A 16,429-nucleotide genomic window follows, 5' to 3' on the forward strand; every position below is an offset into this window, starting at 1 on the left:
GAGGCATGGTGAAGTTAAATAATTTATTTCAGGTTATCTAGAAAGTGTACGGCATAGCAAGGAACAGAACCTCACTCGCCTAAAGCCTATGTATATACCTGAACCCACAAGACCACTCTTTCCCCTAACAACCTCCCTTTTCATACCATCTATACTCTTCATCCACAGGAGCCTTTAATAGGGCCTAATCGGAGAGGGGCATTGTACTAATCAAAAATCCTAGGTCAAAAATGACACCAATGGTGAACCAATAAAAAACAAGAAATGAAATCATGAAGCTAAGATGTACGAAAGAATATGAACAATGGGATAAAACACAGGAGAGTTTTTTTTGGTTTATTTATACAGCGTGTTTAATATAAAGGAAAATAGTTATGACAGCTTGTACCAATGGCTCCTCACTCAAAAAACAAAATGATTCTAGCATCTCACTTAAACTGATATAAATCTGTATTATTTAACTACACTGAATTCAATGGCGTTACACCAGTGTGTAAAAGCTTTAAACCAATACAAGATCAAAATTAGGCCACAATGTCTCAGAGGGGATGAGAGGCAGAGCGGGACTTACATTTATCTGTGATGGGAGAGTTCCTATAATGAAGTTATTGTCTACACTTGAAAGTGTTGCATATTTAACTATGCTGGCGAAACTCCCCAGTGTAGATGTAGTTATACCAGTATAAAGGTGCTCTTGCCAGCATAGCATAGTCTAGTTCAGCAAAGCAAAATAATCCATCCTGGTATAAGACCTCTTACATGAGTATAATTATGTCCACACTAGGGCTTTTACCAACATGTCTATGTTGGAAAAAATCATATCCCAAGCTGGTATAGCTATGACAGGAAAACTTTTAAGTGGAAACCAGACCTTAATGTTTTAAAAAACATGACAAGCTAATCATGCAGAAAATAGTGGCTCCATTAGGTACAGGCCAGGTTCTGATATCGTTTGGCACATTACAGTGAATGGAACTACTTGTGGATTAAGGTGCTACTCAATGTGAATAATGGTTTCAGACTCTGACCTCTGATGTGATTAGACATCTGTGTGCAGCAAATATATAATATGAAAAGCATGCTCTGTCATCTTTTTAACTACTGTGCATTGCTCTGTAGCATCAGACTGGGAGCAAAAACAATCCAGAGTGGTGACATGTTAAGAATGGCTATGGGATGAAAATCAAGTATATAGAACAGAAAAAAGGTTGAAAATTATCTAATTGACTAGATGCGCTTATAGGATGTGTTGCTGAAGAAAGCACTCAAGAACAAAAGCTGTCAGAATTGGCTTCTTTCTTTATTATGCATAAGCAAGACTTGCCCAGCTTCTTTGGCTGATTGGAGAGGGGTTGGTTGGAGGATAGGATGGCACAAGAGGAAAATATAATGGGTGTGATCCACGAAGGCTTAAACACCCAAGTCCTGATTTGAGGCACCACTGTGATCCACAAAATCCCCACTTGGCTGCAGCCTAACCCTATGGGCACCTAAATTCACTTGGCACCTAAGTTTTTTCCTTGGGGCACTGCAGCCTCACTCTTGGCACCTGGGCACTCTCCCCTGCCTGCGCATGGGCTCTACTGCCTTATGATACGTGTCTAGCTGTTTGTCTCTTGCCTAAACCTCAGAGTGATTTGCAAACTGGGAAAGATAGGCATTCAACTGCCTAAATTGCAGGCAGAGGCCCAATCTGGTAAGTAGCTTCTGACTATGCCTACTGGATTGGGCCTTTCAGGAAAGTTTACACAAATCAGACGTGGGGGAGAAGAACTTCCCCTTCTCCCTTTATAACCTTTATCCTAGTGGACAGGACACTTGCCTAGGATGTGAAAGACCCCTCTTCTAGTCCCTCCTCCTCCTCCTGTGGGAGAAAGAAGGAATTTAAACAGGGCTCAGTGGTCATCTCTCAAGTGAGTGCCCTAACCACTAGGCTATAGGGTCATTCTAAATATGTCCCTGGCCCAATTATTTAAGTACTGTATCACATTATTTAATTAAAATGGAATAAAGTCAATAGGAGAGACTGAAGAATACCCACACCAGGCTAGTCCACAGCCTAGTGGTTAGGGCACTTACCTGAGAGGTGGCTGATTCTTGCTGAAATTCCTTCTCCCTCTCAGGAGGAAATGAGGAGGAGGAGGAGGATAATGACCTCTCTCAGAACTTTTAGCCCAGGTGTTTAGGGTACTCACCTCAGATGTGAGAAACCCAGGAGCCAGTCCCCCTGCTCCAACGACGTTTTTAAATTGTGTATCCACAGTGGAACAGATGCCACAGGAGAGACTGAGGAAATCCCACATTGGAACATCCTATAGTCCAGGGGGTAGGGCACTCAGTTGAGACAGAGGTGGCAGATCCCTGTTCAGATGCCTTTGCCTCAAACGCAAGGGGAACTTGAAGCAGGGGTATCCCATATCCTAGGTGAGTACCCAGGGGAAATTGAACTGGGGGGTTTCCCACGTCCTGGGTGAGTATCCTGTCCACTAGACTAAAGATTATAAGGGAGGAGATCCTCTTCCCCTGGCTGTTTTTGCTTTGGGTCCCACATAATTTAAGTGGCCAAATGTCTATCTTCCCCCAGTTTCTGGACCACAAGTAGAGCTAGGCGCCTCCCTGCAGGTCAAAGTCTAGGTACCCATCTCCAAGAGAGGGGTGAGGCTTAGCGCACACCCCTCTAGGCAGCATCTCCCATTGGCTAGCTTAGGTGGCTCTCTGCCTAGTGTACTGACTTTGTGGATTGCATTCTAAAGTGCTTGTCTCTCCCCCGCTCATTGTATAGAGAGCCTAGGCACCCAACTCAGGCCTTGTGGATCTTGGTGCTGTTTCTGTGATTTTCTAGGCAGCTAAAATGTAGGTGCTGTGATGCTCGGCGTTGCAATGCCTAAGTCCCTTCATGAATCCCATTCAATATATGTATTCACTCACTAAATGACACAATTAATTACCTTGTTTCCTTTGAGATAGACTCTTGACATTTGGTACATTCGTACTTTCTAGGATGTTGAGAACAGGAAAAATCCCAAAAGTGAAATTTGACTTTTCCATCCGTTATCACCAAAATGCCATCAGTCATTTCATGTATGCAGTTTAATTGTAGTTGTGTTGGTCCCATTATATTAGAGAGACCAGGTGGGTGAGGTAGTATCTTTTCTTGGATCAACTTCTATTGGTGAGAGAGATGAGCTTTCGAGCCACACTGAGCTCTTCTTCAGGTCAAGTCTTGAAAGCTTGTCTCTCTCACCAACAGAAGTTGGTCCAGTAAAAGATATTACCTTCCCTACCTTGTCTCGCTAATCAGTCATTTCAATCAGTTTCCACCCATGCAAGCACCCTTTTTATGTGGCAACAGTTTAGAAATGTCACATGAGGCCTCCAGTTTGGAGAAATGAAATATCAGCTAGTACACACATATCTCTGTAGGAGTATGTGGAAATCAAGGTTAACGCCAGCATTTCTAAACAGACCAAAAGAGAAATCATTTTCCAACTGACATGTGGACTGTGCTGGCAAACATTAGCATAGCACAAGTGAGCCATCGTACTCAAATGGAATCTATGTGAGCATTTTATTTCTAAAAGCAGATTTTCCTAATTTTTTAATAGTGAGAGAGAAGACAAGTGGGTGGTAGATGGTCACTGATCATGCATTATTTTGTTCACTTGTATGGAGCAGGGAAGAGAAATGAATGCCCTGATCCCAGCCCCTATCCTACCACAGGAGTAATAACTTTATGCATGTGTTTGCAGGATTGAGGTCAAAGGCTCTGTGTGACTCTGGCAGACCAGATGCCAGCCTATGTCAAGGCCCAGGGCCTCACTGAACACTAACAAGTGCATAGCTGGAAACCAGTCTGGCTTATCTCTGGGTTAGTATAGTTTCTTAGAATATCTGTATCCCATGGTATAAAGTTATATTGAGTGTTTGCATTGTAAGTCTCTGTAATTGTGTAATTCACCAAACAGGAAACGAAGCATTAATTAGGGTAAAGTGCCTGTCCTGCACAGAAGATGTCCAACTGAAGGCAAATGAGGTATTGTGTAGCATCAAAGGACAGAGACTTCATTGATTGCATTCCTAACTCCCCCCAGGAAGGGCAGACCTATGCATGAACTCATCCCATCAGCTTCAATTCTGGGATGAAGGGGATCAAAATCCCTGACAAGGGTCTCTTTATGCTGTCTGGACTCTGAGGGGCAAAGATTCCTAAACATAAGCAAGAGATCCTAATGCTGCTTGGCACGCGACAGACCTAAAGGACATATAGAGCTGCTTATTGTATAATCTTATATCACCTTTTTAGATCTAAGATTGTAACTCATTTGTGTGTGTATGTTTCCTATTTTAGACTTGTAAATAACTCTAATTTCTTTTCTTAGTTAATAAATCTTTAGTTTATACCAGATTGGCTACCGGTGTTGTCTTTGGTTTGAGATCTGAGTACAATTGACCTAGGGTAGGTGACTGGTGTTTTGGGACTGGGAGTAACCTGAATATCATTGTGATTTTTCATGTAAAGTCACCATCTACTGCACAATCCAACTTGCTTGAGTGGCAAGATAGACTGGAATGCCCAAGGGGTCTGTGACTCCATGGTAAGGCTGATACAGTGCTTTAGGAGTTCACACTTGTTACTGGTTTGGTGAAATCTAATTATAGAACATATAACCGGTTAGGGGTTTCTGCCCTAATGTTTGACAGTCTTCCCTGCGGTTGGCACTCACAGACAGCATGACACCCTGACTGAAGCCCATTGAAGTCTTTGGATCCAATCCCAATGAAGCAAATGCACCAGCAGTAAGAAGACCAAAAGTAAAAGCACCTTTTATCAAGGAAAGCAACAACATGAGAGAAGTAAATCAGTCTATTAATTCTTAATGCTTATTCAAACCTGTGAAATGAAACAGGAGCAAAAAACCTTTTCTTCTTAGCTATACATAACCAGCAATTCAGGTAGTGGGAAGTGGCTGTCACTGAGCCCCTACAAATTTTTTTTTGTAAAAACCTCAGATATTTTAATTCCTCTTTGACATCACAGGTATTTCTACACGTACAAATCATAGTAATATTATAAGGTACCCATTATGAAGCAGGTAGAATTGAACAAGTAACAAAGTTTCAGAGTAACAGCCGTGTTAGTCTGTATTCGCAAAAAGAAAAGGAGGACTTGTGGCACCTTAGAGACTAGCCAATTTATTTGAGCATGAGCTTTCGTGAGCTACAGCTCACTTCATCGGATGCATCCGATGAAGTGAGCTGTAGCTCACGAAAGCTCATGCTCAAATAAATTGGTTAGTCTCTAAGGTGCCACAAGTCCTCCTTTTCTTTTTAAGTAACAAAGTGTTAGAGTTCACTTAATGAGCATATGGCTGGAGCTGAAAAGAGTCTTTGCATTCTTTAGGTTACTGCATCTTTTTCTGACAAAATCCTCCTCTTGTGAATCCACTGCTTGGAGACATTTAAGGCCCCAATTCTACAACTGTTTATACACAAGCTTAACTTTGTGCAGGTGGGCAGACTTGACTTCATTGGGACAGTTCAGGTATGTACAGTTTAAAAAGTGAATGGTTGTAAGATCTGGGCCTAAGTCTCCACCTTCATCATCTTGAATGCAAATTTAATAAATTAAAATAAATTGAATTGTTCCTATTATAGCCTTTTATTGCCTATAGTGTTTTGAATAGCTACACAAAAATGAAAATCATATTATTAACTGTAGACAAAGACTAGTTAAATACTCACTGAAAATGTTCCAGAGGAATAACTGATAAAATTTAGGATTTTATATTGCTTTGTTAACCTTTCTCATAACATCCTAATTGCTACCTTGCTTTGCTATTGTTCATCTCTATAATTGTACTATTTAGCTCTGGAAGGCTTAATTTTTGAGATCCGGATTGTATTAAAAACACCAATTTTTATTATAGTATTCTTATGTTAGCAATCCCAAAGTGCAGGAGTTAAAAACAAAAAACAAGCCCTGTATTGTGTGTTTCATTCTTCAATTTGTATTTCTTGATCAACTCTGATTTAGCAGGCTGTAAGCTTTTCATTTTTTAAAAAGTTCTCTTGAAAATGATTGTTGGTAAAATGGTAAAACGCTCATACAAGACTGACTTTACAGGAATAAAATGATGATGGATGCAGAAATGATTTGCCAACATTTGGATTGCACCCTCAGCAGTTTGCGGATGACACTAAACTGGGAGGACTGGTAGATACGCTGGAGGGTAGGGTTAGGATACAGAGGGACCTAGACAAATTGGAGGATTGGGCCAAAAGAAATCTGATGAGGTTCAACAAGGACAAGTGCAGAGTCCTGCACTTAGGACAGAAGAATCCAATGCACCGCTACAGACTAGGGATCGAATGGCTAGGCAGCAGTTCAGCAGAGAAGGACCTAGGGGTGACAGTGGACGAGAAGCTGGATATGAGTCAACAGTGTGCCCTTGTTGCCAAGAAGGCCAATGGCATTTTGGGGTGTATAAGTAGGGGCATTGCCAGCAGATCGAGGGATGTGATCGTTCCCCTCTATTCGACATTGGTGAGGCCTCATCTGGAGTACTGTGTCCAGTTTTGGGCCCCACACTACAAGAAGGATGTGGAGAAATTGGAAAGAGTCCAGCGGAGGGCAACAAAAATGATTAGGGGACTGGAACACATGAGTTATGAGGAGAGGCAGAGGGAACTGGGGATGTTTAGTCTGCAGAAGAGAAGAATGAGGGGGGATTTGATAGCTGCTTTTAACTACTTGAAAGGTGGATCCAAAGAGGATGGATCTAGACTATTCTCAGAGGTAGCGGATGACAGAGCAAGGAGTAATGGTCTCAAGTTGCAGTGGGGGAGGTTTAGGTTGGATATTAGGAAAAACTTTTTCACTAGGAGGGTGGTGAAACACTGGAATGCGTTACCTAGGGAGGTGGTGGAATCCCCTTCCTTAGAAGTTTTTAAGGTCAGGCTTGACGAAGCTCTGGCTGGGATGATTTAGTTGGGATTGGTCCTGCTCTGGGCAGGGGGTTGGACTAGATGGCCTCCAGAGGTCCCTTCCAACTCTGTTATTCTATGATTCTAACATTGCCCACAATGCGAATAACGACCCTGTCCAGCATGTACTCATAAACAGGATGCTTTATCTTCCTCTCCAACTCGAAAAAGTCCCTGGAAGAAAGCAGAGGGAGGCGGCATTGGGGGGAGGGCTGCTGACCAACTGTCCAGAGGTGGCAGATGCATCCTCATTTCCGTCCACCTTTAGCCCAGGGGCCCTCCCTGAACTTGGCCGAATGATTTGAACTGTTTCCCTTTAAATTGCAGCTCTGAGCACGCGCCGCGCACAGCCTGCCGAGGAGCCCAGGTGAGGCGCTAAGGAGCGGGTGGTTTGCACAGCCCAGGTGCAGTAGGTCTATGGGGGATATTAAATGTACTGGATAACCGATCTCCTAGCTGCTAACCCCGGGCACTAGAAAGCGGGGCTCCCCTCCGCTCTAGCCCGAAGAGCCTCACTTTATTGTGAAGTCCCGTGGAAACGCGCTGCAATACCCAACATTTTCCTCTAGTCGGAGCCCGCTAGCCCCAGGGAAGTGACACGCACTAACGCCGGCTCCTCACGGGCTGGGCAGGGAGCGGAGCTCCCGGGAACGCACGGAGTCGCTTGTCCATCTCCAAGCCTCTTCCCCTCCCCCCCGGCCCAGGAGCCAGCCGCTAGGCTCGGCCAGGCATGAGTCCCTCTTGAAGCCCCCGCCCCCCGGCTCCCACCCCGCGCCACCCCTCTGCAGGAGGCTGCCAGCCGAGCGGGGCGCAGGCAGCAGCAGCCATGGGGCGGCGAGGAGGCGGCCGCTGAGCGTCCCGCGCCGGGACTAGATGGGGGGACGCGATTAGCGGCGCCGCTGCTGGGACAGGAGCTCGGTGCACGGTGGCGGGAGAGCGAGAGCCGCCCCTGGCGCCCCGCGGCTGGGAGCTCGCTTGGAGCAGTCAGGTACGGGGCAGCTGGGCTCGCTCCCCTGCTGTGCGCGCTCAGCCGGCGCTGGCTTTCCAGGGCTGCCTGCTCGCCCGCAGGGCTGTTGTTCCGCCGGCGGGTGTAATCCGATCCGTCCCGTGCAAGCGGGGGTGTGGGCAGGGGGGTCGCTCGGGGCACGCTCGGCCCTGCTGCTGCGCTGCTATTTTTAGCGGCGAACGCCTGGAAGTTTGGACACGCTGGCGAGCGCCGCGGGCGGGCACGGATGGGCCCCGGGCCGAGCCCAGAGCGGGCTCCCTGCGGCGGGGAGGTGCGGCGGCGCGCTGGTGAGTGCACCACGGGCGGCTCCGGGGCGCCGCTCCCCGCGCGGGGCTGGGCTTGCGGCCGGGCGCGCGTTGCCCTGTGGAACGCCTGGCGACCAGGCGCCCGCGCTCTCCCTCGCCGCAGCCCCGCCGGGGGCGGGGGGAGGGGCTGTTATCGGACAGCGTGTGAAACTCGGGAAAGTTTGGCCAAGCCCGCCTGAGCCCGACAGCGCCTCGGCGGCGGGGAGCCTGAGCCGGGGTGCTGCTGTTTGCGGGGCGGGCAGCCCTGGCCCAAAGGGGGGTGGGCAGGGGGCTGGCTGGGCTCAGATGGTAGGTGACGCGAGCCGCGCGTGTCCAAGCGGGAGCCCTGGCCCTGCACAGGTTTGTCGGGTGTTTTGTTCGCTGTCCCTTGGCCAGGCTTGTGCCCATCTCCGCGCCCGGTGTAGCTCTCCCTGGCCCTTGCTAACAGGGGTGCCGTGGGGGCTGTAGTCAGTGCGGAGAGCAGGTCCCAGGTGGGCACAACGTGCAGTGCAAGCCCCGGGGCGATGCTGGTGGGCGCCTTGCTCCGTTCGAGGGGGGTTGGCCGGGAAGGGGAATCTCGTTTTGGCTTGGCTACAGAGGCAACGTGTAACTGTTGATAAGGGGGCATGCGACCACCCCACAGCGTAGCCTCGGCATCTACAACCGAGGTTTTCAAAGAGGGGGTGCCCCAGTAGGGGGGTGCAGAGGAACGTTTGGGGCAGAGGCACCAGGCGGGGCTCGGGGAGGGGGCGGCTTCAGCTCAGCGGGCCACCCAGCCCATCTGGTTTTGGGGGGCGGGGAGCACAGCCAAAAATTTTAAGTCAAAGTGGGGTTATAGCTGACAATTGTTGGTTGTGTCTCCCTCCCCCCAATCCAGACAGGCTGAGTTGCCCCTGAGGTGAGTCGGGGTGGAGGTGGTGATCTCTCCCAGAGCCCTGCGAGAGCTGGCCGGACTCGGCCTGAGTGTTCAAGGGGGGCGAGCCCCACAGTTAGAAACCCTCTGATAGAAGTTGTGCTAAATGGAAGGCAGGGTGCGCCCCACTGCAGTGTCGGGGAGCAGAGCCCCTGCTATAGGAATGGGAGAGCGGCCTCTGCCCTGGGAACAGGCCTGGGGTATTCGCCCCAGGGTGGTCTGCAAAGCAGGTGGCAGGAAGCGCTGGGACTCCAGCAGCAGGGAAGGAGAATAAGCCCCAGGTAGCAGGCTCAGCTCATAGCCAACCGCCCTACTGCTTCCTCCCTCACTGTGCTGCACGGGGACGTGGTGAGTGCTGATGCCAGGGAGAGCCACTGGATGCTGGCCATCTTGGGGAGAGGCATGCCTTGCCCACTCCCATTGCTCTGGGGCTGTGGGGCAGAGTCTGCAGCAGCCCCTCTAGATGGGTCATCTCCAAACATTTAGCTGTTGCTAAATGGAAGATAGAAATCTGGGGGGAAGGGGCACATGACCCTGTGTCATCCCCCACCGTTGCCTCTACTTGGCTAGACTGCCCAGCTGTGGTGGGAGTTCTGGTCAATCTCTCCAGATTTAACACTCTCCTTCCCCCGCCCCCCGCATTCCCAACTGCCCCAAGTTTCTTTATTACACAGTTCTTCCTGTGAACATATGTATTGCTGTTGTTATCTTGTTATAACCAATCAGAATCCAGGCTACAGCCAGGTGGAATCACATTGGAACTCAGAGATTGCCAGTCTTCCTGTGACTGGGAGTGGATGTGTCATTACACAAAGTAAAACTATTTCCCCTTGTTTATTCTTCCCCTCCCTCCACCCCCCCCCCCCGCCCCGGTTCCTCACACATTTTTGTCAACTGCTGGAAATGGCCCACTTTGATTATCAGTACAAAAGGTTTTTTTTTCCTCTCCTGCTGGTAATAGCTCACCTTACCTGACCACTCTCGTTACAGTGTGTATGGTAACACCCATTGTTTCATGTTCTCTGTGTATATAAAATCTCTCCACTGTATTTTCCACTGCATGCATCTGATGAAGTGAGCTGTAGCTCATGAAAGCTTATGCTCAAATAAATTTGTTAGTCTCTAAGGTGCCACAAGTACTCAGTATGTTTAATATATTCAACCACAGTTGCAGTTTGCTCCTGCCATAACTGCAAGGAGCAGCCCCATAAAGACACCATGGATCACATATTTGCTCTGTTATTCCAGTGTAAATAATTGAAATAACTTAATTGAAGCCAATGGAATAGCTCTCTTTTACACTGGAGTAAGTGAAAGCTAGTTCTTAACAAATCCTCCTGTCAGCCTGCCAGCAGACATTTAATAAGATAAATCAGAAAATTTCATTGAGAATATTTGTGAAATTGATGGAAGTTTAACTTGAATTTAAAAAAGACTTTTAAATACCTGTTCACTCACCTCAAAGCTGAAAACGCTTTTGGACATAGACCTAATTGGAACAGATTTGTGATGAGATATTGAAAAGATTTGTTTGAGACAATGATGCTGATGTAAGTGACACTATTTAAAATATGGAGGGAGGGATAAAGGGAACTGGAATTAAAATGTCTTGTTGAATCTCATCGAACTACATGAATGTTTGTTGAAAGCTGTCCCATCTAGCTTAAAAAAAGAAACCGATTTAAATAGGAATGTTCTATCTTTCATCTCCTCCACGTTATCTCAGCCTTGCATGCCAAGAATTGCAACATGTTAGTTAATATATTATGCTGGTACATTTTAATTATAAAGGGTGTGCAAACAAGGCAGTTAGTTGTCTTTTCAACTTTTAATGGGTTTCCCCGGGAAGCCTGCTGTAGAAAGTGCAGACAAATGTTCGCCTATTCAAGTGAGTCACCAATGTGGTTTTGTTTTGTTTTTTCTATTTGAGCTGGAATTATTAATTTATCCATAGTGGTAAACTTTTAGAAGTAATTGCTAGTGATAGGCACCTGGCAAATTCCCTAATTACTATCATGCATTGTATTTTACTCTTGTCCATTATCTTCAGTACTGATATAATTCTGTCTTTAACACTTGAAAATCCTACTAATATTTTTGTTTTAATGATGTACAACAGCATCAGTTGGTATCACCATATGTGGAGTTTTGCTATTACAGTCCAAGAGTCTGATCTTACACACACTAACAAAAGTAGTGTTCATAACTGCAGGTGAACCATTGGATCCCTTACCACTGTGGGAGGCAAAAGAAGCACTTCCTCCAAAGAAATCTTCCTCCTCCAGGGTGGATCTGGAGCTGCCAGAAGCCTAAGCCCCCCCACCCCACTGAGGTGTGGAGAACAGAAGTTCTCACATGGGGCAGATTCTGCTCCCATATTCCTGTGAAGTAGCACTTTCCTCCACAGTTAGCTCCACTGATTTCAGCAGGACAGGGCAGAATCTTACCCTCAGAGTGTGGGGGAAGCAGGATGGAATAAAGAGAGGACAGAACAAACAGACCCCTTTTCAAACAGCCAGGGGTGGGATGAGAGCCCTTCTAGCCAGTGGTCTGGAGACTTAAAAAGTGTTCTCTTGTTAGCACAGATCTTGGGGATATTGGATTTGTAAGGTTTTTACTTCCAAGTTCATTTTCCTAGGACTGTGCTTAATTTTATGTAAACATATTGTGACTGGTTCCTCCTGGGGTGCCACTTTGAACTGGGGTACCACTGAGCCCCCGACCCACCAGTCTGGGTTCCCTCTCACACGGTACTGCTGTGACAAGCTGCAAAGCCCTCCAGTCTATACTTTCATCAAGTAGGGGGACACCCAGCTGCAGTTACATGCAGGCTCTCTGACCAGCCCCTGCATAGGAAGGCTACAGCTAAGGCAACTCCCAGCTCCTCAGGCACTCCCTCTCCCCCCAGAGTATAAACCCAAAATTATACAGTCTCATAAAATTCACCTCCTCCCTCAATGCGGAGAGGAATATGCAACAGCCTTTGCCCCTAAGTTATAATTCCCACACGCTTCACTCCAATTCACCAGTTTAGATAAAGCAAAAACAAGTTTATTCACTATAAAAAGATGGATTTTAAGTGATTATAAGTGATCGCAAACAGATCAAAGCAGATTACCTAGCAAATAAACAAAAAAACACAGCTTAATTTATTAAATAGATTGGATATGAATAACAGATTCTCACCCTAAGAGGTGAACAGTTGCAGGTTGCAGATTCTTAAGGGGCAAACTGCACTTGCTTTACAGCTTGGAATCCCCTAGTGTTTCAGTCACAGGTAGAAATCCCTTTAGTCTTGGTCCAGCACCTCCCCCAGTTCAGTGTTTGTTCCTCAGGTGCGTGGTGAGTGAAGAACACCAGATGATGTCACTCCCTGCCGTATATAGCTTTTGCATACAGTGGAAACCCTTTGTTCCCAAAGCTTGGTTCCCAGACCAGTCTGGGAAAAATACTGATATCCCAAGCTGGAGTCCAGAGACATGTGGTCTCATCACATGTCGTTGTAGAGTCCTAGCAGCCATTGCTAGTCTGTTGCGTTCTCAGGAAGGTTCCCCAGGTGGGAGATAAGCTTCTCCTAAGGCCTATTATTTTTTCCTGATGGCCCATGGCCCTGAATAGGCTCTTCCCTACCCACTATCTAGACCAGTGCTCTTCTCTATTTTTGAAGTGGGGGCCACTTTGGCAAAAAAAACCTTCAATATGAGAGCCACATCAACTACTAAATTAATGCATTGCTTACTGCTCCTTAACAATGTAATGTTACAGAGCCACTCGTGTAACTAAAACAAAGTCTACGTGTACAGTAAAACTATACTCCTTTTGTAAAATAATAACCAGGAAAATATATGGAATTAAAAAGGCAGCTATGCGAGTAAACCTTTTAAGAGCAGAATAATGCAGAACTTACTTTAAAAACTGGATGAGTGAAAGTGTGTCTGTTCCTCCTTGACTTTCTTCATACAGTGTTTGTAATCTGTCATTGCAATCCTAGTAAGGCAGTCCAAATGTTCATTGGTCAATTTGTTCCTCTGTTTTCTTTTCACCCCTCTGGCTGGGGCTGAGGGCTCTAGGGTGGAGCTGGGGATGAGGGGTTCGGGGGCTCAGGGCTGGGGCAGAGGGTTAGGATGGGGGGTGAGGAGCTTTGGGGTGCAGGCAAGAGAGGCCCACAGCAGTCCTGCAAGCCCCAACTTGCTCCCCTCCTCAGTTCCTGCCCACCCCCTACCTGCCTCCTCTCCAGGTCCCTGCTGTGTGGCCCTTTAGAGCTGCTGCACGGCTATTTATAGCCTAGCCGCACTTAGCGTTGATGGGAGCCGCCACTGGCTCGCGGGCCTTGTGATGAAGAACACTAATCGAGACTGAAAGTATCTTGTCTAGTGGGTGTTACCCAGGTGTAACTACATTTTAAATACAGATACATAGTCAATATTCATAACTTCAGGTACAAAAATGATACATGCATTCAAATAGGATAATCATATTCAGCAAATCATGACTTTTCCAGTGACACCTCACATGACTTACCTTACATAAAATACATCATAGTTATGCCATATTCATATCATCATAACATCACTGTGAAGAATATGGATGGAGTGCAGTGTCACACATATATACTAATTAGATGTGACCCTTGCTTCTATCAGGTTGCTCATGAAGCTGTTTATTGCTGCAGAAATTACTAGTTGTTGATTTATATGAATGGAAAACCTGTCTTATGAAAGGAGACTCAAGGAGCTTGGCTTGTTTAGCCTAACTAAAAGAAGGTTGAGGGGAGATATGATCTCTCTCTATAAATATATCAGAGGGATAAATATCGGAGAGGGAGAGGAATTATTTGAGCTCAGTACCAATGTGGACAGAAGAACAAATGGATATAAACTGGCCACCAGGAAGTTTAGACTTGAAATTAGACGAAGGTTTCTAACCATCAGAGGAGTGAAGTTTTGGAATAGCCTTCCAAGGGAAGCAGTGCGGGCAAAAGATCTATCTGGCTTCAAGATTAAGCTCGATAAGTTTATGGAGGAGATGGTATGATAGGATAACATGATTTTGGTAATTAATTGATCTTTAAATACTCATGGTAAATAAGCCTAATGGCCTGTGATGTGATGTTAGATGGGGTGGGATCTGAGTTACCTAGGAAAGAATTTTCTGGAGTATCTGGCTGGTGAATCTTGCCCATATGCTCAGGGTTTAGCTGATCGCCATATTTGAGGTCGGGAAGGAATTTTCCTCCAGGGCAGATTGGAAGAGGCCCTGGAGGTTTTTCGCCTTCCTCTGTAGCATGGGGCACGGGTCACTTGCTGGAGGATTCTCTGCTCCTTGAAGTCTTTAAACCACGATTTGAGGACTTCAATAGCTCAGACATAGGTGAGGTTTTTCGCAGGAGTGGGTGGGTGAGATTCTGTGGCCTGCATTGTGCAGGACGCGGACTAGATGATCATAATGGTCCCTTCTGACCTTAGTATCTATGAATGCTCATGTCACATTTAGAATATCAATCGGAGAGTCAAGTTTCAGAGTTTGGAATGTTGCATATGTTATTCCAAATGCCAGATTTTCATGGATAGAATATATGTGAGGAATTCTTGGTACTTAGGAAGGTCTGTATTACTTTGACCATTTGTAAATGTTCCAATGCCTAAAACACTGCTAGACAGATGTTGCAATTTCGCTTTAAGTGGGAAGCAATAAGTGAGCAATAACAAAGAATAGAACGGATGAGGAATGGGTTACCACAATGCAACTGTGTGGTTACTCAGCTAAGTATGCACACGTTATGATGGTTCAGTAGAAGATTTGGGTTTCTTTTTAGTTAAAAGATGTCTTACTGGCTCTCTTTTTATTGGCATCACCAATGAGGTGACTGTGTAGGAAGGATTTGAATGAGGAAAGAGTAATGGTCTGACAGAGCAGAATTGGGATGGTGTCCTAAGGTAAGGGTCAGTGTGGGAAGAGCAGGTCAAGGGGCATTGAGTCTGCCATTGCTGGGAAAGTGCTGGAGGCAGAAAGTATCATATTGCATCAGCCTACCTTGGCAGGAACAGACTAATATTAGGGCTTGAAGGAACACTTTGTGCTCAGATTGTTTACCACAGGTTGTTTACTGTATATGAATCCTGAAATACAGTGGCTGCTTACTTACAGATCGTTTTGATGTGTGAAATGTAGAACACTGCCTATTCTTAAGAGATTGATGCTCAGTGTATGAGAAATGGACTCGTCACATAAATGAGAGGCCATCCCTTCACAAAGACAGATGTTTTCCATATCTTGTTGTCCCAGTGTATGAAATGCTAAATACATTTAAACAGGTGACCTTTTAAAAAGGAGTCACAGGAAAAAAAACAAAACATGTAGTTGATAGTAACTTTATTTTTGTTAAATATCTTAGAAAACAATATAAACTTCAGAAAGGCTTAACAATACTTATGAGCAGGTCTGTCATGTTGGTGAAAATGTCAGACACTGGGACTTCTCTGTTTGTCTGTTACTTCTGAGCTGGAAGGCTCTATGTGGGTTAACTCACTGGCCTGGTTCAGATGGGAGGCCCTGAGGGAGGGTCAGAGAGTGAGCCCACACCGCACTTATGCTGAAGTTTCTCCAGTGTCCTGCAGGGCTGGGCCCAGCTCCCTGGTCCAGGTGTTACGACCTGGCACATGGAATTGTAGCACCTTTCACTCAAATTTGGCCTGTCCATCCCTTCATCATGATGGAAGGTCATCTTGGGCTAACCTGAGTGGTGGTGTGGCCCTGGGCACCAGGTTGCAACACCTGGAGGAGGACCAGAGACATCCCAGAGGAGTGGACAAGGGCAAATATAGTACCTATCTCTGAAAAGGGGAAGAAGGACAACCCAGGGAATTATAGAAGTCATATTAACTTCAGTACCTGGAAAGATAAATATTAAAATAATCAATTTGTAAGCATCTAGCAGACAATAAGGTAATAAATAACAATCATTGTGGATTTGTCAAGAACAAATCATGTCATACTAACCTAATATCTTTCTTTGATAGGGTAACAAGCCTTGTGGATTGGAGGGAAGTAGTAGATATATCACATCACGACTTTGATAAGGTTTTAATACTGTCTCACTTGACCTCATAAACAAACTAGGGAAATATAGCTTTAAACTAACCTAGTATAAAGTGAATGCACAACTGGCAATGTTTCACAGGCTGGGAGGGCATATTGAGTGGGCTCCCCCAGGGACCTGTCCTATGTCCGGTTGTATTCAAT

The 16,429-nt window shown here is 46.0% G+C and overlaps 1 protein-coding gene across 3 annotated transcripts in view; it reads left to right on the forward strand.

Moving 5' to 3' along the window:
* The first annotated feature begins 7,572 nt into the window (after positions 1–7,572).
* Positions 7,573–16,429, forward strand: part of GHR (growth hormone receptor) — a 204,499-nt gene continuing 195,642 nt past the window's right edge. For 2 of the 3 annotated variants that reach the window (XM_037902742.2, XM_043547247.1), the window contains exon 1: positions 7,575–7,972. Coding sequence is in view for 1 of the 3 variants with exons in the window: in XM_043547246.1 (XP_043403181.1) it covers positions 8,217–8,277 (61 nt within the window). In the remaining 2 variants the exon portion in view is untranslated. Of the gene's footprint in view, positions 8,278–16,429 lie in introns of all 3 variants that reach the window. The other variant, XM_043547246.1, reaches the window with a different exon arrangement.

Source organism: Chelonia mydas, chromosome 5, assembly GCF_015237465.2.
Source record: "Chelonia mydas isolate rCheMyd1 chromosome 5, rCheMyd1.pri.v2, whole genome shotgun sequence".
In the NCBI taxonomy this organism is placed as follows: domain Eukaryota; kingdom Metazoa; phylum Chordata; order Testudines; family Cheloniidae; genus Chelonia; species Chelonia mydas.